Here is a 21537-nt window from a genome sequence, read left to right as displayed (position 1 = left end):
AGAAAACTCGGATGCATGTTCTATCGCGATACAAAAACGTCTCTTTCTTCCATGTACTCATCTCTCTAAGAAACGCAGATTCAACCAATGAGTGTTTTATTTGGAAAAGCAAAACGCCCAGCCAATCATGCGGCTAGGACCGTTCCTGTACGCCTGCCTTTCCTGGTCATCCTCGAGCGCCTAACATATATCCGTCCCGTCTGCTTCCACTGCTCCAACGGCCTCTCCAAAATGTGCAACCCGCAATAACGACCTCATACGCATCATGCGGCACCCCTCAGTTGGCACGGCCGCATCTGCGGATGCACTCAGTCAGCGCGACCCACATCCGAGATGCGCGCAGTGTCGTATGTATGTGCCTCAGAGTGGGATTGGCAGCCTCCCATCCTCTGTTCTTTGTCTTGTACTCTATGCACACCGTCTCGCATCTCTAGCACTTTCACAGTTCCTTAACAATGTCGTCTAGTAGCTCTCTCCCGCCTACCAAGCATTTTGCGGCCGTTGGATGGCAGGTCACTAGCTGCATCATTCATCTGCTTGGTATGTCGACTTTTTCCACGTGTCGAAGGAAGTAATTGAGGGATTGAGTACAGGCGTATCGGCCATGTCCTTCCTACTTTCGCGCAGGCTCATGCGCGAACACTTCACATGGCACGGACTCAAGCGTATTGCGCTTCCACGACTCCTGGTGATTCTCACATTGGTGGACTCGTACGTTGACAATCTCCGCTAGCTTTCTATCTCCTATTTATGAACTTTCGCGTAGGTGGGCGTTCTTGTTTACAGGTGCGGACGCAGAATCATATCAAGCGACGTTTCTCCATTGAATAAAGCGCCTTTCAGCTGGTGTCCTCATTCAAGGAGCGGGACTTCGGCTCAACGTGACAGTCTGTTCGCTCGCCATCTTCAACTGCATAGCGTTTTACGCTTCGTCGAAGATTTTGATCTACTGGTTTCTAAGTGAGTGCCTGTAAAAATATGTGAGCGTCTCATTCATCCCACTTCCATCGACACACTAGTCGAGAAAATCCGCGTCGTCTGGAGCCCAATACCGAACGCCAGTCGGCTTAAATCCCCAGTTTACATCGTATGCGCGATTATCGTGAGCCTGTACGTTGTCGTCGCCGCCGTGTTGGTTATTGGTACGTGCAGGTTGACCTTGAAATGCATATATCTACTGACACGGATTACTAGAACGCATCTCTTTCTTCCGTGACGATGGGTACTGCGTGATCGGGCTGAAACGCCCGGCGTCGGTCCTGCTCCTCTCTTACGACCTGTGCGTACCGGATATATGCGCGCTTACTGCCTAGTAAATTGACCTTCCCTGCAGATCGATCAACATTTTATTCACGTCGCTATTCCTGTGGCCTCTGTACCGCGCGACGTTCCGCAGCGCACGCGTGCGTCAAGTTGCTGTTCGCACACTCTGGCAAGCATCTCTCTCTTTGATCCCGATGACAGCATTTTCTGACACACTCGTAGGGCCGCCGCCGTTGCTCTCACCACGTCGTGCGTCAACATTCTCGTGCTGACGCTTATGAAGGGCAAGCAGCTAGGCTGGGTCTGCCTGGACAGCTGCGGGACAGACGTACGTTACACCCTCTCGTCCTGTGCAGTGACGTACCGATATCGACGCGCACAGGTTATCATCAACGCCATCGTGCTCTTCTGGGTGACCTCTAAACGCAACGAGTCCGGCTCGGAAGCAGCGCCTCCCCAGGAGATCCCCACGCACGTCTCCAACTCCCGACAGAGTGGAATCCAGCCCAGCATACTGAGCGGCTCTTTGTCCCGTATGCCCTTCGTGCATACGCGCCGTGGGAGGGACAAGCAGTTGGTGCACTCGACAGATGTGAAGGCCGCTCCGTCGGAGGTGATCGTGCTGCCGCCGGTCGAGGTGGAGAAGGACGTCGAGATGGCCGCTGTGGCGAAAGAGGGTGAGAGTATGGAGGTGCAGGAGCCGGATAGGAAACCGCAGCCAGAGAGTGGTGGGCTGCTTAGTAGGACGGTGGCTACGCTGTTCGGAAGGACGAACCGCTCGATGCCGCAGGATATCGAGGTGTGCTGTCTAGTTTCTAGATATTCATGCGAATGGCACTCTGATGAATGTTTCACACAGATCGTCGTCACGAGGCACTGCGATGTTCTTCACGAGGGGATACGAAGTCAGTCTTCGCCTCAACTGAGCACCACTTTTTCTACATCCCAAGGAGATGATTGCCATATGAACAGGATGAGCGCGGCAGAAGATGCGACATAACGAGAGGAGAGGATCAGTCTGTTGTGGGGAAGACCGTTTGGGTAACCGATCACTATCGCCGTAAATACCTGCAAGCTAGGCATGCCTTGTACTCTGAATGTCAATATAGCCATATAACATGCACGGTACACGAAAGGAAGCACCGACATCTAGACTTATAGCTCCTCATCGCTGTCGTATCCTAAATCGTGCCATGCATTCTGAATCTTCTTAATCTCTTCCTCATAGGCGCGCAAGTCCGCCGCGAAATCCTTCAAAGCCTCTAGGTCCATCATGTCTATCGGGCCCTCCAGCTCTGATTCCGAAAAGGTGATGCTGTCGCCATCAGTCTCTTGCTCCTTCTCCTTGAGCTTCATCACGATCCGCGCCTTGTCCGAGAACAGCGCGATGTACTGCGGGTAGCACTTATTGTAATACTGCCGCAATCCTTGCTTGTCCGTCGGCAGCGGCGTCGTGCGCGCGCGAAAGCGCGGTGTGTACTTCGATGGTGACGCCTTTGGCGGCTGTGGTTGCTGCTGCTGCTGCTGCTGCTGTTGCTGCTTTGGACGCTCATCCTCATCATCGGAAGAAGTGAAGACGGGCGACTTGCGCCGCTTGAAGGAGCCACTGGACCGTCGCTGCTGCGGCTTCTCATCTCGCGCGACGGATGTGAGAGGAGATGGCCGGGACGTTGAGTCTGTGAGGCGCCCGGGCGACGGCTCGCGCTTGGCTTTGGAACGAGGAGGTGATCTGTCGCGACGTCTCGACGGCGGCGGGGATTCCTCGCGTTTAACCGCCTTTGACCGCGGAAGCGGCGACTCTTCGCGCTTCATGGGCTTTTTCGCCTGCGGAAGGGGTGAGTCCTCTCGCTTCACCGACTTCCTCGAATACGACGCAGCGTGGGGTGATCCTTCGCGTTTCATGACCTTCTTCGGCGGCGGAAGAAGCGACGGCGACCTATCGCGCTTTATTGACTTCTTCACCAGAGTGGTGGGCGACGGGGACATTTCGCGTTTGATGGGCCTCGCCGACTCTGAACGCTCCTGTCCTCGGTCTCGGCCTCCGTCAGGCTCTCTTTTCCTGTCCCTCTCCCTTTCCCTCTCCGCTCTGAGTGCTTCAGCATCCTCGATTTTGCGCCTCTTCTTCACGCTAACGCTGAGTGCTTCTTCCTCGTCCGAATAGTCGGATTCTTCCTTCGCAGCCTTCTTCCGCTTGACAGAAGGAGGCGTATTTTTCTCACGTGTACGATCCCGGTCTCTGGCCACCTCTGCCCCAAGCGGAGAGGGTATATGCGTCTCTTTTGTCTTCTTCTGCACACGGATGCTCGAGCCTAGTGGAGAGCTCGCAGTGTGCCTCCGCTCCATGGGAGGTGCCATGGGAGACGTCGGCTTCGCTGACGCGGAAGGCACAGATGCCTCTCGCTTCTCACGGACATCGAATAGTCCTGGCCTCTTTGGACGCCGAGCTGGTGATGCAGCCCGGGCTGAGGACATCGGCGCGGTGGACGCATCAGTTGCCTTCGTTTTCAGTCCCGAGCCGGGCACCTTCCGCACAGCTGTCTTCGCGTCTGAAGCGGACGTTGGGGCCCCGGAAGCTGGCGAGCTCCTCTCCTTGCCTCTACTGACTGCATCCTTCAAAGACCGTACACTCTCGTCTTTGGCAGGTATAGGTTCAGTATCTCTCTTCCTTGCGCCTTCCGTTGTCTTCGGCTTCTTCTGTGTGGTTTCCTTAGTAATAGAGCGCTTCATCTCCGATCGTCCTGCGGGATCGGGGGTCGCTGGGCGGGTATCATTCCTTGACGAATCCAGTGTAGATAACGATGGCACGCCTGCACCCACAGCCGTATCGCGGTAGCGGGCGTATTCCCACACTGGGTCCGACTCTGGTATCTTGAGTGATTGGAACGCTTGGCGAGCTTGACGCGCCAGCCGTAGTCGTTCTTGAGTGCTAAGTGACGGCCATTCGAATGGGCGGACGTCTGTCCATGAAGCAGTTTTGAGTTGCCATTGTGGAGTAACGTTGCTCTTCTTAGGCATGGGGATGTGTTCCGCGACCTAATGGTCGTCAGCTGAAATGATGATCCGCATGACAACACAAGATTTACATACCTGTTCTAGCAGCCTGAGAATATCACTGCGAGTTGTAGCATTGCAATTTGGGCCTCCAATGCGTCGTACAATGTCGTCCGTTGATAGAGATTGCGACGACGCAACTAGATGAACCAGTCGGTTTCGCATCGGAGACGCATCGCTCCGTTGTGACGATGAGGGTAAGGGTGACGCCACACGCGTTGGCTGACCGCTGGACGGGACTGAGACATTGCGTGGAGATGATACTCTCGTCGGCTGAGCACTTGAAGGAACGGACAGATTTCGTCGAGACTCGGGACCGGTGAGTCCAATCCGACGATGTGCACTGTGTGCATCCTTGCGCTGTTTCGTCGCAGATCCCTTCCCGAAGTCGGGAGGGGTATCCAAGAAGATAGCTTTGCGCTCAGTGCGCTGCTTCTCAGCTTCGATTCTGCGGTCGCGCACGAGGGACTCGATCTTCTCTCCGAGCTCGCGCTCAACGAAGAATCTCCCTAACACATTCGCGTACAGCTTGAGTGGCGCCATGGGCTTCCCGGCGGACGACGTCCGCAGGTAGATCTCGCTCGGACATTCTTCTATGCTAGAACGCATAGGGAAGAACGCGTCTCCGATGTGGATGCCCTGAGGTTCGCCGCGTAATCAGTGGTTTTTTGGCGCGCGAGGCATCGGAGGACATTACAGCATTGTCCCCGAACTCGAACTCCATCTTTGGCTGATTCTGCAGAGCATCGTATGTCTCAGATGACATGCGAACGAGCATAGCCTGTTTTGGCCTCGTGTGGAGCGGGTCTCCGGGCTTCGAGTGTCCTTGGATAGACAATGCACCATCGGGAAGCGGCATGATGGTTTCTCACCGAAAGTCTGATGTCTGCGGGCTGGAGAACTCGTGAAGTCGTCGTTTGTAGCAAGGAGTTCAGGTGGATGGCGGACGAAAAGGACGACGTTGGAACTGAAACAAGACTGACGGGAGTGGCAGCGTGAGCGCGGGCGTTCTGTGGCCACCTCCGACAGGAACAAGAGCCTACCCACGTGGCTTGTCTAGCCTCATGGACCTTGTTCAACGTGGGCTATGCAACGACCACAATAATGTTACGTGCAACACCTCTACAGAACTCAATAAAAGAAGCTACTGCAGTTTCATATCTGACTAGCTAAATCTCCTCGTTGTCCACAATGTACTCTATCCCGATATCCAGCGGTTCTTACTAGCATTAATGCGCCGGCGCTTACCTGAAGGCCACATTATTGGTACTTCATCAAATTCTCACGGTTCATCGCTGCCACAACATTCCCTCTTGTTTCTCCCAGCACCAAGGGGGGGGGGGGGGGGCACAGCTTATAGAGTTCTCGACCGCAGGTCGAATTCGTGCGTTAAGGCTCCCTCCCTAACCCCAGGTCTCGGATTCTGCCGGTTGCACTGGCACTCATTGGAAGTTTATGTTTACATAAAAGTACCTTGAAATTTGCCTTGCTTTCTGGGAAGGGAGAACACGAATGGTAAACAGACAATAATGACACGCGTGACGCCAGGACATGGGCACTCTTCTTTTATCCGGAGCAGTCGATCTCTCCTCACACTACCGTGGTAGATTGTCGCTTTCCAGTGAGCCTCTTGATATCTTGCTCCTCCATACCATCCGTTCCTAGGTGTGAGGAAATTCCACATGCAGCACGTCGATCAGCATGCCGGGGAGATGTATCGCCGAGCGGTGACCCTCCCCAAGCGGTTTCCTTCGAACTCGGATTCACATTCTGTTTGAAGTATCGGCTTCCCTTTTGCTCATTATCGCAACTTGCACGACTCTTATCCCCATCATCTTTGGGGAGAAGGGCTTGGGTTCGGACTTGCAGTCTTCCGAGAGGCCGTGTTGTCGCGAGCTGCTGACAGCCAGGCAAATATGCCATTGTGATATCCATGACAGTGAACTTTGCGCGAATCCCGCACGTTTTAAAGCTGCACTAGGACGCTGGTGATCGGACAGATGTTCCACGCGATCCCTGAGCCGGTGATGAGTCAAGGATACTGATATTTCGCTGATTACCTGTGCCCTGGTGGACCTATATCAGGTTTTATCTGGATGTTCGAACAGTTGGAAGGTGATCGATGCTCATTGCTGCACGAGGTTCAAGCGTTAAGATCGCTCTCTTTGACAGTTCTAACGCTAACGCTCTGCGAGATCATAATCGCGAGTTAAACGTTGTATGCAGCGACAAACACGCTATCGACTCCGACATGCACGATTCGGTTGTCAGCCACTATATATCGTCTTGTCTCCCCCTGGTGCTCCCACCCGTATCTCCACCTCGCGCACGTAGCCATTCATATAGATGACTAGCCTTGCGGGAACCTTCGGCACCAACTTGGTAGGAGTTTTTGCGACTGCAATGTGTGTTTCATTGTTGTTGGCAAACTCTGCGTCTCATGGACCGGTATTCCAGATTGTTTGGAGTTACCAACCTCCAAGTCTTCATATACTACCAGCAATACGGCAGTGACCCAAAGTGGCTGAAGATTTCGGTCTTTCTTTTATGGCATGTTCAAGAATTATCTCGCATAGGCCATTGATCATGCTTTGCCTAGGCTCATTGATGCTGCCCACCTGGCGTTGTCGTTTCATATCTTGTGGTGGTACTTCGTTGTCCATGATGCTTGGGACCCTTCTGTTTTCTCAAGCGTGGTATGGAGCTATAACGTGAGTTTCCCGATCCTCATCATTGCATTCACGACTCGTTATCTAAACGTGGGCTGTGATCAGGCTGAAGAGATTCTTTGCGTGAGCTTTGCTAATTTTCAACCAAATCCGTTGCGGCAACAATCTCATGCTGTGGACTTGCAGGCAATATGCGTATCCTTTGTGCACACGTAAGTAAGCCATCAATAGATGAATGCGACGACTGAGGGGTCTCCTGCAATCTTAGTTTGTTCTTAGTGAGAGTTTGGAGATGTGGGTATTGCGTCCGATCCGCAGATCATGTGCTGAAGAGGCGTACACAGTATGTTCAAGTCTGCACCCGTGTTCTCGACGCTGGACTATTGTACCAATTGTCGCAGTGAGTACAATCATGAAGGCTTTGATTCGCATCATTATACTTGTTACGTAGTCTAGCTCCGTTCTTGCGGGATACGGTAAGTGTCGACCTTCCTATGCGACGCCTTACATTGAGCAAACAGTATTGTACCGAACGCAGCAGCCACACTAGGTAAGTAAACGTAGCGATCACGTAATGGTGTCTCTGATTCTCAATGGGACTAGAGGCTTGTTTCGAACTGTGAGTGCACGCCCATGCCTTGGTTTTGCCTTAATGTCCGTCGACTCCATAGCTCACCAGTTTCTGTCTAGAGGAAAAACAGCAAATCATGTCAGCCCAGCCTATCTGCTCGACACGAAGGTGAGGAAGAGCGTTTTCCTTATCTGAAGGCCTTAAGTGTCTTCATTGGCAATGAATATTCCGTAAATGCGCATGCTAACAATATGGTCGAATCGTTCTCGAACTATCCCATGATGGTGCAGTGGCTAACCTATGTGCCATTGTCCATCTGGGCGGGGGCCGACACCTTCATCGCCATCTCATTGATTCTACTTCTTATGTACACCCGCACTGGCGTGAAACAGTACGTTTCCGAACTCAGCGGTAGACCTTGTAAACATGACAATCTTTTAGGACTGAAACGATGGTTTCAACGCTCATAATATACATATTGAGCACGGGGATGCTGACTGGGTACGTTGACACGCTAGAATGGTAGCTCTGCATCGCTAATGTCAACGCTGTCACACTGTAACAGCTTTTGTTCCATCATGGCTATCATTATGGTGCGTGTAGTATGCCAATGCAGCGGCTCAGTGGCTTTATCGCTTACCTGGCTTCATGCTCGACGCTTCTCGACCAGATGGCAACTCTGCCTCAGACGTTCGCAGTTTCTGCGTTCGAAATTCCGCTCATGAGTTGTACGTCTCACGAATTCACCAGTTCTTGCAGCTTGATTATTGTCATTGTCACAGTGTACGTCAACTCATACTTGGCGTTGTAAGTTCGCGGGCTATTTGCGTGCTCGAGATGTCTGCAATGCTCATCTATGGGTCCTTGTTTTAGGTTGAACGCACGTAAGTCCTTACGTGAGACTGGCGAAGCCCGGAGTATAGTCTTGGCCTCTCTGTCATTGCATTTTGCGAGCGATCGTCCATCTGCGAGCATTGGTCCGTTAGACAACTTGGGTCGCATCGACTCTATTTCGCGCGAGGATGTAAAGCCTGCGAATGCAGTCGCCGCCGGTGAATTATGCATTATGTGACCGTTTCACTGGGATGTGTTCTTTACCGAATGTATCTTAACTAAACCTACTCCAGTCCCAGATCACGCCTGCCCTATCATACATGTACCACCTCAATTATTTACCCAGCTTGCATGCAGTATCTGCGTGAAAGTCAACTGACAGAGAAGCGGAACCATAAGCATTACTTTTGCGGTACGCCCTATTGGAAGATTTTGTCTGTTTAACAGCAGTGACCAGCTTCCTCGCACACGAATCGACAGATGATAACCTCCTACCAGTTTCCAGAGGATGTGTGCACCTGTTACCCAGGAATGCTTGATCATTACCGACTGTATCGCACTTATTCAAAAGGTATGACATTCGTCGCAAATATGCGCGCGATTCCGCAATTATCGGCCAGGTATGGAATGCTTGGCCGTCTTCGACGGACCCAATCCCGACGTCCGAGATCATTCGCGTGCTGCCCGTCGTTTGAGATTTATCCCCATTTTAAAATGCAGCGCTCTGAATGAGGGGAATTCATTGTTGAATACGGACTGATGCGACCACCTGTTTAGCAACTGGACAATGAGTGAGCTCGTGCCATATCCGATGACCTGTTGCTTACCATTTCCTTTCGCGCTCGTTACTTCGCTCATACGGGCTCCACCCGGTTCAAAGTGCGCTACGTTGAATAAGCGACCATACTGCGATAGAGACCACGCTCCCGAGCGACATCGGCATGGGGCCAATGATTGAGTTTGGTAACGATGTCGGGTTCAAATGACATATATACGAATGTCATTCGCGATGTCATTCGTTGACCAAACTCTGTACGACTTCGTCCTCGAGCGAGCACCCCGTTCAACTGCAAACTATCGGGCAAGTCAGCGCTTAAGAGGTCGTTGTTCGATCCGTTTACAACCGTTGCTGCCGCATCAGATCATAAGTCTCAAGTCCATCGTAGGATGGATTCTATCACCCGTTACTGGGTGTCTTGGTATGGGATCCCGGAGTGCGGGGAATACTGCTCCTGATAAACCTACGGCCAGTCTGTGTTTTCCTTTTAATCCAAACTCTGTGACGTGCTAATGTTTGACTGTAATGTCTGACTTGTTGAGTCAGGGCCTGCTGCCTCTGGAGCTCAGTTTGCCGCCGCGGACTTCGGCGCTTTGATCCCTATTGCTGGCATGTAGCAGCCTCGCTCCGGTTTTGGCTTGGAGAGGTCGACTGGTTTATAATATTCAGCAATGTAACGATCCGAATGCCGCAGGCCACCGCGTGTTTTTCAATCTACACATTCCGATTACATGTACGAATTTTACACGTATAAGGCAACTCACTTGCGCATCTAAGGTGCCGAAAGCGGCGATTCCCAGTACATAATACGCAGAGTATGCAGTCGGCGAGTGATTGAGTTCGGGATGACAGGCTTCTTCCTAGTACGCTTTAAAAACTGGACGGTCGAGTGCCGAGTATATCCCCCCCCAACTTACCCTCTCAACTCATTGCGGATATCAACTCATAACAAGCATTCTTAAAAAAGTGAGCCGCCTTTATGGTCATAAGTTCACATCACCAATGAGCATACTGCAGTGGCGCTAGGGAGATGGCAGAAGCTGGGGCTATGGATAGCGGCTGGGGCATTGATAGCATGCATTGTAATTCCGTCTTGCATATATGCAGGACTTGCCATCTTCGGTATCGCTGCTACGGGGGTTATTGCAGGCAAGTCCACGGAGTCATCTTCAAATCCTTTCAAATGCTGATGTCGAGCTGCAAAGGCACCGCTGCGGCAGCTGCACAGGCAGCTATAGGATCCGTAGCGGCGGGCTCCTTCTTTGCTGCCGCCCAAAGCGTCGCTATGGCAGGCTTGGGCATCGGCGGCATATCACTGTGTGCAGTCGCCGGCGGCGCCATAGCCGGCCTTTTGAGCACCTTCTCGGGGTGATCGGGCAGAGCCTCAAAAAACGAAGATAGCTTGTTCTTGGATCTATGATTGTCAATTTTGCGGAACTGCATGTACCCCATCCGACAGATTCAGATACAGCTTACCTACATCGAAACGTATACTCTAAAATTGGCGTCGCGATAAGTATGGAAGGTGTGCCACTATGTGGCATGCGTCGACTCCGTCATTGCGATAGTCCTGTGAATGGGGGGTGATAGAGGTGCAAATGATACTACAGATGTAATACGTCTAGCGGATCCGATCATATCCAGTCAGCTTGACTGGTCTTTCGGTCCAGAGGATGATGAGGACGGCGGTGGTGGTGGCGGCGGGGCATCTGTTGTTGAAGCCGATGGCTGCTCGCCCACCTTGAGTTCCGCCTCTATCCGTTCGCGGGCACGCACGACTTTGGACTGGAGGTAATGCGAATACGCGGGAGGAGGCGGCACTCTTTGGCCGGGCACAGGCTTTGGTGGTGGCGGCGGTGGCGAGTTTGCTTTGAAGAGGTGTTGGTAATGCTACAAGAATTGAGGAGGCTTGGAATGAGCACCTGGTGCTGTGGACAACTATTAACGGCGCACCTGAAGGATCCTCTCTAATGGATCATCCTTCTTAACGTTCAAGATCATCCTGGCTTCTTCGGCTGTCATCCTGTGTTCCCGGGTGATTTTGTCCGTTATGGAACCCGTTGTGGCATTCCCGACGCCCGCTGCATCGCCGCTTATTCCACCCTCCGGTCGATGTTGAATATCTAAGGGTCGCGATTGATTTCATCTCTATTCCAAAAACCTGTGGTATGCAACGCACTTCTATGTGCTTGCCTTCCCGCCGCGACAAACGCCTTTACGAAGCTCTGTGCCCCAATGACCACCAGCTGTACCAGGGCTTTGGGAGACGACTGAAAGACAACCGCATCAGCCGGCTTGCATGCAGATTCGCTTGAAAGGCAACACACCATCAGCAGACGCGAGCGTCAGGCTTTTAAAGGCGGGAGGAGGGAAAGAGAACTATGTATGATCGTTTTGAATGCAGAAGAATTGGAATGATGTCCGACGAGCGGCGAGCGATGCGCGTAAGTGGTAAGTGGCCCCGGCACGCACGTGAGGAAACGCTTCAAAATTTCTGATCGACAATCGTGCACCTCCTACCGACGCGCTGCACTTACTTGCCGTTCTGCTTTACGACCTGCTCTAGTCGCTCATGAATAAAATCCTCGAAAAGAAGGCGAAAAAGCGCAAGCATGCTGTGGCGGATATCGGGCTGGTCGCAGAGCCCTCTACCAAGCGTGCAAAGAAGGATAAGACGAAGCGAGACAAGGGCAAGACACGCGCGACGGACGACGGGAGTGAGTTCCGCGTCATACAGGCGACGATGTCTGTGTCCATCCCGCCTGTGTTTGCGAACAACTTAAGGAAAGGTGTAGAGGAGATGCTGGACTCATTGCTCATGAGGTGTGCATCGTCATTTATCTGGTTGAGCCATCTCAAGTAAGTGGGAAGGCTCGTGCGGCCTTTAGGTATATCCCCGCGCTGCAGGGTGTCATGCTCGCTCATGATGAGCTGAGTTTTTTGGACTCGATGGCGACTATCAAGGCGGACTGTCCTTTTGCGAATTGCCGAGTAGCGTTTAACACAACGGTATGGAGTCCGCAGATTGGCATGAAACTTGGTACGTCAACAGCATGGGTTACTTGCATGATCACGCTGCCTAACCCCACTTCTGCAGTGGGCAAGGTCAATCTTTGCTCGCCAGGCCACGTCGCGTTGCTCCTGCGCCGAACGTTCAACGTCTCAATACCCCGGCACCATATACCCGAGGATCAGTGGGAGTTTGAATACGGGCCTGCAGAGAATGACCCAGAGTTTGGCGCAGCAATTGCTGATGAAAAAACCGGCACGCAGGATGGTGAGACGGAGCAGGTGGGAGGAAACGGCCGGTGGGTGCACAAGCTCACAGGAGTTAGACTTGGAGACAGCCATGGCTTTCTGGAATTCACAGTCGTTGGGTGTGTGACGTCGTCCAATCCTCGACTATTCTCTAATGTCTATCTGCAGTCTCACAATAGCTAACCGAATGCTGTCCCTCGTCGGATCGATCCAGCCTGATCCATTCTCACCTGAACATGTCCCCAGACAAACAGTCGCTGCAACTACGGATGTGCGAGACGAGCCCGGAGTTGATGAATTTCATCCGGTTGAGGAGATCAACGAGGACGACGGTAGTGAGGTTGATACATTCGAACTGCTTGGGCGGATGGGGGATCAAGCGAAGGCACGGGAGGCAGAGTTACGGAAACAGGAGGAGAAGGAAGCAAAGAGGGATCAGAGACGCAGACGGAAAGAGGCGAAGGGAGGAGAGGGTGCTGGTGGGGTTGATGCCGGGGGACGTAAAGGCAAGAAGAAAAAGAAGGCATAGACGGATGCACGGGGGGTCATCGATGCTTACCATGTTTATTTGCTTAGCTATAGGTTTGCTGTTACCATTGGAGATCTAGTCGGTGTCTTCGGACAGACTGGCATCCCTGAGAGTTCGTGGTGTGACAGTATGAAGTTGCGATACTGTCAATGTGTGGACTCGGAATCCCTAATGCTCACATGAATTCTATAAAGTCGCTCGCATGTCGCACAGGACGAGTGGACACGGCGAACTGCAAGAGATGGTTACGCGCGGGAGGCGTAACGCTCGCTACGATCATACTGCGCTGTGGCGGTCGCAGTCGTACGCGTTTCTCCTCTTCCCCTCCACCATGGCCATGAACCCTCCACACATCCTCATCGCCCGCAACTCCCGCGGTCCAAACACCATGAACCCCTCCGCGTCGCTCAGCTCGCCCACCGAAACTCACGCTGCCGCCGCAGGCATCTTCCGATCTGCCGGCTCGCCCCCATGGTACCTCGAAGAGTGCGAGTCCGATGAGATGGTTTCCGCACTCAGCATCGATGGCGATTTCGAAGAGCCCATCGAGATTGACGAGACGTTCACCGAGCACAGTCGCTTCCCCGGTACTGTCAAGATCATCGTCGAGGCGACCACCTTCTGGTAAGTGAACGCCCCGCACGCCGGGTATGCCAGGACGCTTGTCGTGTGTTCATCTTCGTTGACAAGGGCGCACAAGGAGGTGCTGTACTTTGCCTCGTCCTTCTTCCAGGCGGCTCTCAGCGGTCAGTGGGCCGAGACGGGCAGGCCCCAATCCATCACTTCCGTCGTGACCATATCTCAACCACCCTCGGTGCCGGGCAGCCGACACAAGTTGGATGACTCGCCTGAGTTGACGTTCGCGCCTGTCGACCCGAACGCAGAACCGGAAGACCTGGACCTCGGTGCGGACTCTGCCTCGGAGAAGGACGTGGATGCACAACCAAGCCCCGTGGACAAGACGAAGGCGCGTGAAAGCAGTCTGAACAAGCTGGAGAGCGCCGGCACTTCATCATTTGCGACTGCGATGTCCGGAGAGAAGAGCAAGCCATCGACGTCAGAACCAAGTGGGTTGAAAGCTAAGCGATATGCCAAAGGGAAGAGACCAGAGGCCATCATCATTCTGAAGGAAGAGAAGGTATGAACAGGAATGTGCTCGAATAATGTACATGGCCTCCTCACAGCATGTTCAGGCTAGCATTTTCCACGATTTCCTTAAATATGTATACCCACAGTGAGTCCTTATAACGCACCTATCGCATTCATGCATACTCATATCGTCTTCTCGCAATCCTAGTCTCGTCTGCACGATCACATGGAACAACGTCGAAGGGCTCATGAACATCTCGCACAAGCTGCACGTCTCCGCCCTCGAGCGCGAGTGCCTCACCTTTCTGCTCACGCACGCCGCAGGGCGCCCGCTCAAGGCGATGCGTATCGCGGAGCTCTTTTGCGAGGAGGAACTATACCGCGAGGCGAGCCGTTTCGTGCTTGACAATCCGGAGGGCTGGGGCCCCGAGGAGCTCCGTCAGCTCAGTCCAGAGACACTCTTGAAGCTCGAGAAGAGGTGCGTCGCACTCTCGCTGCCCATTGCCTTTTGTGACAGACCGATTCTGATGCGAGATGATATGATGCACAGGCGAACATGGTTCCTCGAGCGCGTGATCAAGCTCGGTCTCGTCCAGGTTGCAAAGGAGTACCAATGCGTACGTCGACCGTATCCGTTCGTGTATGACCCGCCGAGCATCATTCGACCCATCACCCCAGTGTGCGACCTGTCCCGAACCAGCTAATTGCGCGCGCCTTCTGGAGGAGAAGTGGAAGCAAGCGTATCATGCCGTCAATCGCTTTGGTGAGCTCCCTTCAATGATGCATGTTGGGTAATGTTCAGTCGCTGAGTGTTATTCTCGACGACGCAGGCCCTTGTCAGCCCTCCATGGTATTTCGGTATTTGCGCACATTGGAGGGAATCAGCCCGCCTCTGTCATTGACGCATCTCAGTTGCCAGACAACGGCAAAAGCCTTCATCGCAACCTGTCAGTTTCCACATTGACTTGCGGATCGTTCATGCTGATGCGGTCGTCTTCTCGCTAGTGTTCGATAGGATGTTCTCGCTGGGCGTGCGAGGCAGCGGCACCGATACTGCGCCTCTTGGCGCGCGCGTTGCTGCTGTGGCAGGCGCGACGACTGGTCCCCGCCGTCACTTTCTCTTCTGCACGCTCAAGAATGATCTACCTGCACGCGGCAAGCGGTCGCGCGAGATCTCTTGAGTAGTAATTATTATCCTCGCTTCTCGCATATCTCCCTCCACACATTATGGATACTACGTACTACATCCCAGCCGCACCGGCGGCATGAGACTATCCCATCCGTATAGTAGTGTAGCCCTTGCGACGTAAATACATATTCATAAATCGGCGGGTATATGTGTGTGTGGGCGATGCGATAATGCATGAGTAGGATGGGGTGGGGCGAGGAGTAAGGAGCCAGAAGAGGTGGTTTAGCTGGCAGAAACGAAAGAACGGAGAAACGATAGTACCCGGGGAATCTGGAAATAGAGAAAAAGAGTGAAAGAACGTGCTGTACAGAAGGCGTCCGCCGTACACAACATGGCCTGCCGGGAAATCGTGATCGTGAGCTCATTGGTCGAACGAGGGGGGCTGCTCGAAGATGGTATGCGCATTTTCTACGAGCCATTGCACGGAGGTGGCGGAACCGCCCATGGTCCCGAGATCAGCTAGCGAGTCCTGAGAGCGCATGAGAGTTGCTGGCGGGACGAGCGTGAGACGAAATGAGAAAAGAGATGAGGTAAGGTCACGTACGTCCGAAAACGACGCCGAGATTTTGAGCATGCATCAAGTTCTGATCGCTTCGCTTGCTGACCCTAAACAGATGTGAGATGCGTGCAATGTGGCAGATCCAGTACATGATGCACTTACCTGTGCAGGTGGAGGATCAAGGCACGAGCTGTATAGTAATGTTCCTTCGGAAGCTCGGCAACGATCTCCGTGAATGCCTTCGTTCTCGCAGCAGGATCGCGGATGGCCGCGGCTGACATAAAGTTTGAGTGCAGAGCAATTGTGAATAGTGGATCCGGGAGGGCTCGGAAGTACGACTTTAGCACGGAAGTAACACTGCATATGTCATTAAAGCGATCGGTGTCGCGCAGGTCAAAGCCGTGGTAGTCCCCTCGTTCGAAGAGCTGTGTGATCATCTTGGACTGGCCGGAACCACCAGTCTTGCGGTAAATGCCCTCAAGGTCCATCGCTGAAAGAGGTAGCAACGGTATCAGACACTGTTCAACAGAATGCTAAGGAAGAAGCATACCTAGCGCCTCCACTGCCTCAATGCATTTCTCGACGATGATCGGAATGAGTCGCGGTTCGTCGCGGGATTCGTACCGCACCTGCTCAGTAAGGTCACGTCCGAACATCGAAGGAGCTATCAACACATGTCAATGATTACTCAAAAGGGTTCTGACATGATTGTACGTACGAAAGTGCGCAAGACCCGGTGTGGAGCTGTCTTCGCGGCTATGCATTGTCTGTTGCGAGCATGGCAGATGAACATGATGAAGACAACGCGTATGCACTGCAATGTTGCAATCTGTCACATTTCGCTGCCTCAGTTATGTGTTGATTCGATTGATATCTAGATCCTCTCACTTAAACAGCGTGATTGCGAACCCCACATCTTGTCTCCGCAATGGTCACATCGTGCGACGCGCAGGACACTGATTTGTTGGAAAACGTGCTCCTTACGGGTCGGAGGCTTCGCTGCTTCAGGCCAGCTTATCGCAACAGCCTCCTTTGGCGCCTTGTGGCCCGGCCACTTGATGAACTTCGGCGGCCTGAAGGCACCGGGAGCCTCGACAGCCTCCGGTCTCGACACCTTGATGAACCTTGACTCGGACTCTTCTGTCAATGCGACAGTCGAGGAAGTCGCGGAAAGAGAGGGGCTCTGCTCATGTCGGGCTCGATCATCTGCATTGTCAAATTTGTCGCGGGCGTCAATGTCTTGTCCATGCTTAACAATAGTGGGATCGAGCCCGGCTGTCTCCAAACGCCGAATATACTGCGCATTTAACTGCGCCAACTCCTCATTCCTTGCGTTGAGAGCTGTGGTCTCTTCCAAGAATGCGTCGCGAGAAGCCTTGAGCTCGGTGACTTCGCGCATCAACGCCTCGCGCTGCTCCGTCAACGGAACGAGTTCGTTCTGGTATTGGTTCTTGATGTTGTCGAATCGCGTGGACAAGGCCCTAGTCAAGGAAGCGACGCCTTCTTCGCCACCTACGGGAGTACTTGACCTGTTCACATGGACGTCAGCACATACCGGGAAGATACCAATTTTATATACCTCTTTGACGCAGATAGTTGTTCCATCTCAGCCAGTGTCATGTCGCGTTCGACTTTCAAAATAGAAACCGATCTTCCAAGACTGGAGAGGTTGTTGCTCAACTCCTGTGACAGCTGCTTCTGTGCTTCCTGACGCTTCGATTCTCCTGAAATGACTGAAAGCCGCACTGTTTGCCCTGATAGCAACACTCGGAGCCGCGTGACTTCTGCCTCAGCATCCCTACGAGCCTTCAGCTCTCTATCATACTCTGCCTGAGCCACAGTGAGACCATCCATATAGTTCTGACTTGTCCGCTGAATAGGGAGAAATATGAGCCATGGGTATTTCAGAACACATTTGCGGATCCCATCCGTACCCTTATGCCGTCCAACTTCCGCTTAAGCTCCTCGTATTCCTCCTTCTGCTGAGTGAGAAGTCGAAGAAGATTCTGAGCCAGATCCACCCCCAGGCTGACTTGCGTCGCTCCGCGTTCTGAGGCAGCTGACAAACTGTCCTGCAGTTGCCGTATCACGATGGCGAAGGCTTCTGCGCTGGATGACTCGGGCGCTGTGTCGTCAGCAGAAGTAATCATGATATTCGCAGCTAATCCACGAGCATTCTCATCGTCTTTAGACGCCTTCAGATAAGCTTTTGCCTCATCTACGTAGAAGATGTGTGAGTGAGTCTGTTGGATGTTTCTCAAGCCGGGCCTGCAGAAGGCCCGATCTCACCTTCGACACCTGGTTTTAGAGATGAAGGAACATCGGGAAACTTCGACAGAACTTCGCTGTTTAGCGAGGAGATATTTGAAATCGAAGAAGCCATGGTACCGCCGATTCCTCTGACAAGACCCTGCGGAAGTGACGCTTCCATGCGCCTCAAAGCGGCCCCATTAGACTGCATCTCTGCGGACTCCATGACAGTAACATCGCTCCTGGGAGTCGATGGCTGAGCGGTTTCGGTGTTAGTCGATGTAGCCGCGACCTGAGTTGTCATCGCAAGGTCGAGCTTCCGTCCTCCTCCTTCAGTCGTCTCCGCGAGCTGCTCCAACTTCGTTATGCTTCCACCCACTGACCTCAGCAGTTCCGAGAAGTCCGTGCCGCCCATCGATATACGTATCGGCGGGAGCGCAGGTGCGATGAACGTCGCATGAGATGTCCGTTCTACAGGCGATGACTCAGACGACTCCGTTGCGCCATCCTCATAACTCGAACGTCCTGCGTCCGATTTGAGCTCTGCAGTGTTGAGGCGCTTCAATGCTGGGCGCGTACCATTTCTGACAGAGAAAGCCTCTTTAGGCGGCAGCGCGGGCGGCGCGTCCTGCCTCTTCGTCGTCCTCATCTCCTCCGACTCGTTCTCCGTGTCTGTCCCGCTTTCAATGCTGTGCGGAACATCCACATGGTGCGACGGCGAGGTGGGCGTCGGAACGCTGTTCGGGCGAGGCGGCAAGTCGAGTTCGGCTGTACCTGATGACGAGCGATGGTCCCGGGTCGCGCGGAGTGAGGGCGTCGGACTTGCTCGGGACCGGTCATCTAGAGCCTTCTGTGCGCGAGCATTGTTCCCAGCAAGGAGATTGAGGCTGGGCGGACGCTTTCCCTCAGGTCCACGTCGTCCGGCGTCGTGATAAGGGGTGTCGTGTGCGGACTCCGAGGCAGAGCTGTAGGGACCCAGACGGTGATGGTGGTCAGCACGACTATTTGGACGCGACGGCAGACCCATAGCGGAGCCCGGTCGGGATGGAATTTGTTCGTGCATTCGGGGAAGCTTGAAGATATATGCGTTGGATGACCCTGCTCGCGCACGACCCGTAGGGGATGCTCCATCATCCAACGAGCCGCGGGGAGACGAGGGTCCGGAGGGTCGCGAAGGATACATGCCCTGAGGTGACGCCGTCTTGCCGGCACTGAAGTGGTCTCTCAGAGGAGAGACAGAATGAGGTGAGTCACGTACCGGGCTCGTCAAGGAAAGGAATGAGCTAAGGTCTTGCGCCGTCGAGCTGAACGTCTGAGTGACAGATGGATTGATAGACTTGCGCTTGTCTTTGCGCGAGGTCTCTCCATGAGTGACGTTGAGCCCGTTGCTGTCGCCGGTAGCGTTGAGGGAGTAGGCACTTGGACTTGGCCTAATCTGGGGAGCGAGCGAACGCACACCACCGTCGAAGCTTTTCCTGGTATGCAGCGCCTTCTCGGCAGTGTCAGAGCCGTTTGGAACCGCCAGCGAACCCAGTCTAGAGGAGGCGATGCGAGAGGCGTCCGTTGACGCTGATGGCGCATCAGCGGAGGGCGCGGTTGACGGCCGCTTATTGATGGATAGAGGCGCTGGAGACGTAAGTGTCGTGGTTATGAAAGGCACGGGCGAAGTCGTTTGTTTGGCTGGGGTGGAAGAGGTTGATGAACGATGGTCCGGCTGGCCGTTCGCAGACGAGCCATCGGCAGATGTACGGGCAGATGAAATCTGACCAGGAGACGTGGATGACGGCCCCGTTGCTGATTGCTGCCCGGATGACTGGGTCTGTGCAGACGATGGCGAATTGTTCTGCTAGCGTCGACCAGATCAGCCATCAAAACTGAATCACGCCGGAAATCATATCACACACTTTGATAGAGTCTTGCGCTCTCAAAGCATCCTCTGTAGACCTGTTTATACCTCCTGACCCACTCCCGACTGCGGCAGGACCCATAAGCGCAACGGCAGCTTTCTCCCGCTCGCGTTCGCGCTCCTTCTCCTTCTCCCGCTGGCGTTGTGCGTGCCGCCTACTCCGCGCTACACGCTGATTGTGGCAGTCCATGCAGTATATGCCTTGGCTAGTCTTGGCAAACACGAGCTCGTCGATGCGGTTTTTACAAACCTTGCACTTGAAACAGTGGGCATGGTACGAGTCGTCGCCGGTCATTATGGCCTCGTCGAGGATTGGCTGTTTGCAAACATTGCAGCAATAGGAGCAATTAGCACAGATTGGAGAGCCATCCGAGAGTAGGAGCAGGTTGGTATCCGCAGTGACCTGGTTCCCACATTTCGCGCACTTGAAGCAGTCAACGTGGAAGAATGATTGACTAGTGGGCAATCGTTCAGCAGGGTGCGAATGGACGGTGAACGGGGGACGCGCTTCCAGAAGTATGGGTGGGGCTCAACGACACGAGCACGAACGCGCATACAGACGACTCACGTGCGACGACGCACCCCCCCGCTCATCAGAAGGTAGAACTCACCCAAACGCCACCACCACCATACCACCGTTCTCATCAACAACAGACTTGTTGCATCCTGGGCAGATGCGATTCTCCGTCAAGAGGGCTGATCCAGTGGCAAGTTCGTCGCCAAAGGCGTCGAGAGGAGCTGCAGAAGACATTGATGGTGGGCTCGGGGACAATGCAGCAAGCATCCGTGGGGTTAAAATAGTTTAATCCAGAGAGGGTATCGGCAATGTAGGCTGGGAAGTCAGAACGCGTGCAAGGGATGCAACCGGGATACGACTCCTCTGTTCTGCGTCCTGCGCGCGAGGTGTAGACAGAGCGAGAGGACCGGCGTGTGGGGCAAGAAGGGAAGAACCAGACCGAGTGTGGAGAGGTGAGGGCTGTCCGGAGCCCGGTAGAGGACGTCAAGGACAACGAGCACGACGTGCGCCCATCAACGCACGCTGGGCGCTCCACGTGACTGTCGCGCCGCTACTGCGCAAGGGCCCCAAACATTCATCCCTGCGTGAGCCTCGACGCCAAGCTTCATATTTACCGAGAACCATATCCTTGTCTCTGCATTGACTACCAGCTTTTTTGTCAAACCTTGGGCTACTTCATGAGAGAAGACTGTTGTGTCAGTCGGTGCATTTCTTCTCACGAGGCGTATCCGGGCGAATGACTTCTTGCGCGGCGAAGGGCATTATGACGACGTGCAGCAATTTTGCGAGAGTATATGTCGGACTGCTTGAGGAGCATGGAGAGTTGTCTGTTTGCGGTGGAGAATGGCGGGAGATCGTTCCAGACATCGACATATAAATCCGACGGGCATGCAGCATGACAATAACACCGCATATATGCGCCATTCACGCTTCCATACATGCTCACTTGTCTCCGCCCCGGATGGTGCTGCGCGATTTGTTGGACATAGTCGTTGGCTAACTTATTATCATCAGCGTTGATGGGAAGGCGAAGACATAATTTCTGCTGCGTACCTCAGTTAGAGTCCTCGTTCCGCGCAAAGGCGGCGTGGCCTGCGTGCTATACTGACGGCGCGAGGCGGCGAATAGCCTCGT

At 53.6% G+C, this 21537-nt stretch overlaps 7 protein-coding genes across 7 annotated transcripts; 4 read left to right on the top strand and 3 right to left on the bottom strand.

The window, feature by feature from the left end:
* Positions 1 to 98: 98 nt before the first annotated feature.
* Positions 99 to 2341, top strand: LAESUDRAFT_347883 (uncharacterized protein). Its single transcript, XM_040902116.1, has 12 exons — positions 99 to 147; positions 282 to 540; positions 594 to 711; positions 767 to 786; positions 844 to 960; positions 1020 to 1099; positions 1218 to 1279; positions 1334 to 1432; positions 1486 to 1591; positions 1646 to 2062; positions 2123 to 2168; positions 2217 to 2341. Exons 2-12 carry the CDS (start codon positions 456 to 458, stop codon positions 2261 to 2263), a joined length of 1197 nt encoding a protein of 398 aa, XP_040768491.1. The 5' UTR covers positions 99 to 147; positions 282 to 455; the 3' UTR covers positions 2264 to 2341.
* Positions 2342 to 2418: 77 nt separating this feature from the next.
* On the bottom strand, positions 2419 to 5173 carry LAESUDRAFT_755424 (uncharacterized protein; the record flags this gene model as incomplete). Its single annotated transcript, XM_040912022.1, has 3 exons — positions 2419 to 4296; positions 4351 to 4953; positions 5012 to 5173. The coding sequence occupies 3 exons, from the start codon at positions 5171 to 5173 to the stop codon at positions 2419 to 2421; spliced, it is 2643 nt and encodes an 880-aa protein (XP_040768490.1).
* A 1253-nt stretch (positions 5174 to 6426) lies between these two features.
* On the top strand, positions 6427 to 8674 carry LAESUDRAFT_347646 (uncharacterized protein). The gene is made up of 17 exons (XM_040902114.1): positions 6427 to 6429; positions 6487 to 6719; positions 6772 to 6864; positions 6914 to 7025; positions 7089 to 7106; positions 7170 to 7195; positions 7252 to 7277; positions 7328 to 7383; positions 7435 to 7459; positions 7522 to 7533; positions 7587 to 7602; positions 7674 to 7722; positions 7845 to 7945; positions 7996 to 8055; positions 8120 to 8147; positions 8225 to 8282; positions 8466 to 8674. The coding sequence occupies exons 2-17, from the start codon at positions 6661 to 6663 to the stop codon at positions 8624 to 8626; spliced, it is 900 nt and encodes a 299-aa protein (XP_040768489.1). The 5' UTR covers positions 6427 to 6429; positions 6487 to 6660; the 3' UTR covers positions 8627 to 8674.
* A 1721-nt stretch (positions 8675 to 10395) lies between these two features.
* On the bottom strand, positions 10396 to 11559 carry LAESUDRAFT_672215 (uncharacterized protein). The gene is made up of 4 exons (XM_040905486.1): positions 11494 to 11559; positions 11346 to 11436; positions 11120 to 11289; positions 10396 to 11056 (listed from the first exon to the last, which is right to left on the bottom strand). Exons 1-4 carry the CDS (start codon positions 11494 to 11496, stop codon positions 10811 to 10813), a joined length of 510 nt encoding a protein of 169 aa, XP_040768488.1. The 5' UTR covers positions 11497 to 11559; the 3' UTR covers positions 10396 to 10810.
* Positions 11560 to 11679: 120 nt separating this feature from the next.
* On the top strand, positions 11680 to 13153 carry LAESUDRAFT_721116 (uncharacterized protein). The gene is made up of 4 exons (XM_040907956.1): positions 11680 to 11989; positions 12055 to 12206; positions 12264 to 12543; positions 12593 to 13153. Exons 1-4 carry the CDS (start codon positions 11739 to 11741, stop codon positions 12951 to 12953), a joined length of 1044 nt encoding a protein of 347 aa, XP_040768487.1. The 5' UTR covers positions 11680 to 11738; the 3' UTR covers positions 12954 to 13153.
* A 108-nt stretch (positions 13154 to 13261) lies between these two features.
* Positions 13262 to 15223, top strand: LAESUDRAFT_672210 (uncharacterized protein; the record flags this gene model as incomplete). Its single annotated transcript, XM_040905485.1, has 8 exons — positions 13262 to 13577; positions 13644 to 14091; positions 14147 to 14187; positions 14251 to 14520; positions 14593 to 14659; positions 14721 to 14805; positions 14873 to 14989; positions 15048 to 15223. Exons 1-8 carry the CDS (start codon positions 13285 to 13287, stop codon positions 15221 to 15223), a joined length of 1497 nt encoding a protein of 498 aa, XP_040768486.1. The 5' UTR covers positions 13262 to 13284.
* A 76-nt stretch (positions 15224 to 15299) lies between these two features.
* Positions 15300 to 20884, bottom strand: LAESUDRAFT_347182 (RhoGAP-domain-containing protein). Its single transcript, XM_040902112.1, has 12 exons — positions 20498 to 20884; positions 19885 to 20341; positions 18560 to 19826; positions 18020 to 18505; positions 17665 to 17948; positions 17310 to 17602; positions 16619 to 17259; positions 16449 to 16559; positions 16281 to 16394; positions 15893 to 16220; positions 15776 to 15837; positions 15300 to 15720 (listed from the first exon to the last, which is right to left on the bottom strand). Exons 1-12 carry the CDS (start codon positions 20668 to 20670, stop codon positions 15593 to 15595), a joined length of 4344 nt encoding a protein of 1447 aa, XP_040768485.1. The 5' UTR covers positions 20671 to 20884; the 3' UTR covers positions 15300 to 15592.
* Positions 20885 to 21537: the final 653 nt, after the last annotated feature.

This window comes from Laetiporus sulphureus (genome assembly GCF_001632365.1).
Source record: "Laetiporus sulphureus 93-53 unplaced genomic scaffold LAESUscaffold_4, whole genome shotgun sequence".
Classification (NCBI taxonomy): domain Eukaryota; kingdom Fungi; phylum Basidiomycota; class Agaricomycetes; order Polyporales; family Laetiporaceae; genus Laetiporus; species Laetiporus sulphureus.
Note: the sequence above shows the minus strand (reverse complement) of the source record. Positions and strands in the feature narration are given on the sequence as shown.

Bases quoted from the DNA above. Each gene is read 5' to 3' on its own strand.
- LAESUDRAFT_347883 (XM_040902116.1), top strand. From the start codon at position 456: ATGTCGTCTAGTAGCTCTCTCCCGCCTACCAAGCATTTTGCGGCCGTT. The intron at 541-593 runs GTATGTCGACTT...GATTGAGTACAG, and splicing joins CTGCATCATTCATCTGCTTG to GCGTATCGGCCATGTCCTTC. The intron at 787-843 runs GTGCGGACGCAG...AGCGCCTTTCAG, and splicing joins GTGGGCGTTCTTGTTTACAG to CTGGTGTCCTCATTCAAGGA.
- LAESUDRAFT_347646 (XM_040902114.1), top strand. From the start codon at position 6,661: ATGACTAGCCTTGCGGGAACCTTCGGCACCAACTTGGTAGGAGTTTTT. The intron at 7,196-7,251 runs GTAAGTAAGCCA...CTGCAATCTTAG, and splicing joins TGCGTATCCTTTGTGCACAC to TTTGTTCTTAGTGAGAGTTT. The intron at 8,056-8,119 runs GTACGTTGACAC...ACACTGTAACAG, and splicing joins AGCACGGGGATGCTGACTGG to CTTTTGTTCCATCATGGCTA.
- LAESUDRAFT_672215 (XM_040905486.1), bottom strand. The intron at 11,290-11,345 runs GTGCGTTGCATA...CGCGACCCTTAG, and splicing joins GGGAAGGCAAGCACATAGAA to ATATTCAACATCGACCGGAG. The intron at 11,057-11,119 runs GTGCGCCGTTAA...CAATTCTTGTAG, and splicing joins CATTAGAGAGGATCCTTCAG to CATTACCAACACCTCTTCAA.
- LAESUDRAFT_721116 (XM_040907956.1), top strand. From the start codon at position 11,739: ATGAATAAAATCCTCGAAAAGAAGGCGAAAAAGCGCAAGCATGCTGTG. The intron at 11,990-12,054 runs GTGTGCATCGTC...TGCGGCCTTTAG, and splicing joins CTGGACTCATTGCTCATGAG to GTATATCCCCGCGCTGCAGG. The intron at 12,207-12,263 runs GTACGTCAACAG...CCACTTCTGCAG, and splicing joins GCAGATTGGCATGAAACTTG to TGGGCAAGGTCAATCTTTGC.
- LAESUDRAFT_347182 (XM_040902112.1), bottom strand. From the start codon at position 20,670: ATGCTTGCTGCATTGTCCCCGAGCCCACCATCAATGTCTTCTGCAGCT. The intron at 18,506-18,559 runs GTACGCGCCCAG...AATCGGACGCAG, and splicing joins GGCTTTCTCTGTCAGAAATG to GACGTTCGAGTTATGAGGAT. The intron at 15,721-15,775 runs GTACGTGACCTT...TCGTCCCGCCAG, and splicing joins TCTCGGCGTCGTTTTCGGAC to CAACTCTCATGCGCTCTCAG.